At 49.3% G+C, this 2,553-nt stretch overlaps 1 protein-coding gene across 9 annotated transcripts in view; it reads right to left on the bottom strand.

Moving 5' to 3' along the window:
* The window catches only part of Phc3 (polyhomeotic homolog 3), a 76,657-nt gene extending 74,113 nt beyond the window's left edge, over nt 1-2,544 (bottom strand). For 6 of the 9 annotated variants that reach the window (XM_023717772.1, XM_023717773.1, XM_023717777.1 and 3 more), the window contains exon 1: nt 2,477-2,544. In XM_023717772.1, coding sequence (XP_023573540.1) covers nt 2,477-2,490 — 14 coding nt within the window. In that variant the 5' untranslated portion in view covers nt 2,491-2,544. Of the gene's footprint in view, nt 1-577; nt 609-1,499; nt 1,519-1,831; nt 1,961-2,476 lie in introns of those variants that run through there. The other 3 variants (XM_023717774.1, XM_023717776.1, XM_023717775.1) reach the window with 3 other exon arrangements.
* Between the last annotated feature and the right edge of the window lie 9 nt (nt 2,545-2,553).

Below are 2,553 nucleotides of genomic sequence, written 5' to 3'. Positions count from 1 at the left end.
GTAGTGATCTGCCAGTTTACAGCCTCCCAAGAGCTGGGATTACAGGCACACGCCACCATGCCCGGTCTCAATGGCCATCTCAGTGTGCCCGGGTAGTGTGGCTGGCACCCTGCACCTGCAGGCACTTTAATCTGCTGAGCTATTTGGCCAGCCCTTTTAGTCAGAAATAAGCATGATGGTTACAAGCACACAAGGTTATATCGTTTCTACTTTCTCTTTTAACTTTATTTTTCTACTAGTACATATCTGTCATACATATTGATCGTATTCATAAGGAGTTTGTACATGTACATAATATATCTCGATTCTTTTTTTCCCAGTTCCCTAACCTCTTTTCTTTCCTTTTTTTTGGCGGAATCGGTGATTGAACTCAGGCCCGCTGGCAAGTGCTTATTTTACTGAACCATCTCCCTGGCCCCCCTAACCTCTTTTCAACCTTTCTTCCCCTCCCCTTTCTTTTTCTTCTCTTTTTTCCCCCTCTTTTTCTCTTCTCTCTCCCCTTTCTCTTCTTCTCTTCCCATCTGAACATGTTCTTCCTACTTCCCAATACCTGTCCTCCATTACGCTCCTTACTTACCCTTTGGGTTTCTCACACAAGAGAAAAAAATGTGATATTTAAACTTGTGTGGGGCCAGGGAGATGGCTCAGGAGAACAAGCACTTGCCTGGCAAGCACAAGGGCCTGAATTCAATCCCTGGTTCTGCCAAAAAAATAAAATAAAAAATAAATAAACTTGTGTAACCAATTTATTTCATGTAAGATTATGGTTTCAAGATATACCCATTTTCCTACACATATCTCAGGTTTCCCACACATATCTTATTACATTTTCCTACATACATCTATCTTATCCTTCTTTATGGTAGAGTAGTACTCCATTGTATTATAAATACCATATTCTATCTGCTTTTTCATATAGGTCTTTTCTTCTGGGGAAAAAAATCTTCTAAAGTTTGAAACTTAACAGCAGTATATTTTTGTACCAGACTTTTTTTTTTTTTTTCTGGAATCACTGACAAGAATGTAACAACAGGGCTGGGGAGATGGCTCAGTGGAATAAATGCTTCCATGGCAAGTGCAAGGGCCTGAGTTCAATCCCTGGTTCAGAAAAAAAAAAAAAAGAATGTAACAAGAACATTTTCTATTTCACACACAAAAAAGAATTCAGCATTAATTGGGCAAGCTTGTGTCAGTCCCACAGGTTCCTTCTACATACAAATTTTTTTCTTTGTTGTATATTGAATATGTAAGCAGTATTTATAGGCTCTGAAGAACCAGAGTAGAAACATTTCCAATTAATAAAAGAAAAATGAAAGGGATCCTCACATTTTATGATTAGAAAATGAATCGTGCACTTTTACCTATCTCTGACCCGTTTTTTCAAACTGCTTTCCAATTATAAATCACAGTATCATATGATAACTATTCAATATTACACAGATTTACTAGCAGATAAAAAGTTTTTACCAAACTAATGCCTGTCATAATACACCACGTACCTGTGATATGCAAAGAATCTGCTCAAATTCTGGTCCTTTTAAAATGTTATTCTGTCCAGCCATGCCCTAAAACCTAAACACCATGCTAAGCAGCCCTTACTACTAACCAAAAATGGTCACAGAGAATCTAAATTCTAGGCATTAAGTTTAAACATTAGTGAGTGCGATTGGCCAAACCTGCGCGTCGAATTTGGAGGCCTGGCACGAAAGAGCGGTTTTGGTAACTCAGGCATCCAAGGATATTAACACCTGCAAAATACCGCCGCGCAGATCCGGCTCACAAGAGGCCTACGCAGGAAACAGTAAGTTGCAGAGTCGCTAACTAAGCATACCATCACACCGCTGCACCGGAACGTGGCCCTCGGGGAGGCAGCAGCTCCTCATCCGAGACCCGCAGGGAAGCTCCCGCCTCCGCCGGGGTGCTCAACCGCACCCGAGGCAGCAGCCCCGCCACCCGGAGGCCGGCGCGGGGACACCTCCGCACGCCCCCGCAGGAGGGCGGCGGGCAGGGCGGCCCGGCTCCCGCGCCGAGCAGCGGGGCGGCGCCAGGCGGAAGGAGGGGAGCGCCCGGAGGGAGGCCTGGAGCGCGCCCTCCTCCCCACCCCGCCCCCGCGGGCGCCGGCTGCAGCAGCCCGCGGGGCCCGCCGGCAGGGGTGACAGCGGACGAGGGGCCCACCGGGCCCGGTTTCCTACGAGACTCCAGCGACCCGAGCCCCAGGGGTTACCGCGCGCGCAGGGCCCTGCCAATCCGGGACCTGACAGCGGAAGGGCAGCTCCCGCCAGGGGAATAACTGGACCCTGCCAGCCCGCGTCGGTCCCCAGGCCAGGGCCAAGCGGGCTCCTCCATTATAAGATGGCCCTCGGGCCTCCCTTTTCTGCGCCGCCCGCGAAAGAGCCCTGAACTCTCCCCCTAGGGGACGCGTCGCTGCCCCTGCTCGCCTCCCGGTTACGACAGCCGTCACCAGCAAGTCACTCACTCCGCTTCCGCCATCTTCTCTCCTCCATCACTAACTCGGGCTGCGCATGCGCCCCCGGCGGCGGCGGCGGCGGCGGC

The sequence above is a fragment of the Octodon degus genome, unplaced genomic scaffold (assembly GCF_000260255.1).
Source record: "Octodon degus isolate 3935 unplaced genomic scaffold, OctDeg1.0 scaffold00055, whole genome shotgun sequence".
Taxonomy (NCBI): domain Eukaryota; kingdom Metazoa; phylum Chordata; class Mammalia; order Rodentia; family Octodontidae; genus Octodon; species Octodon degus.
Note: the sequence above shows the minus strand (reverse complement) of the source record. Positions and strands in the feature narration are given on the sequence as shown.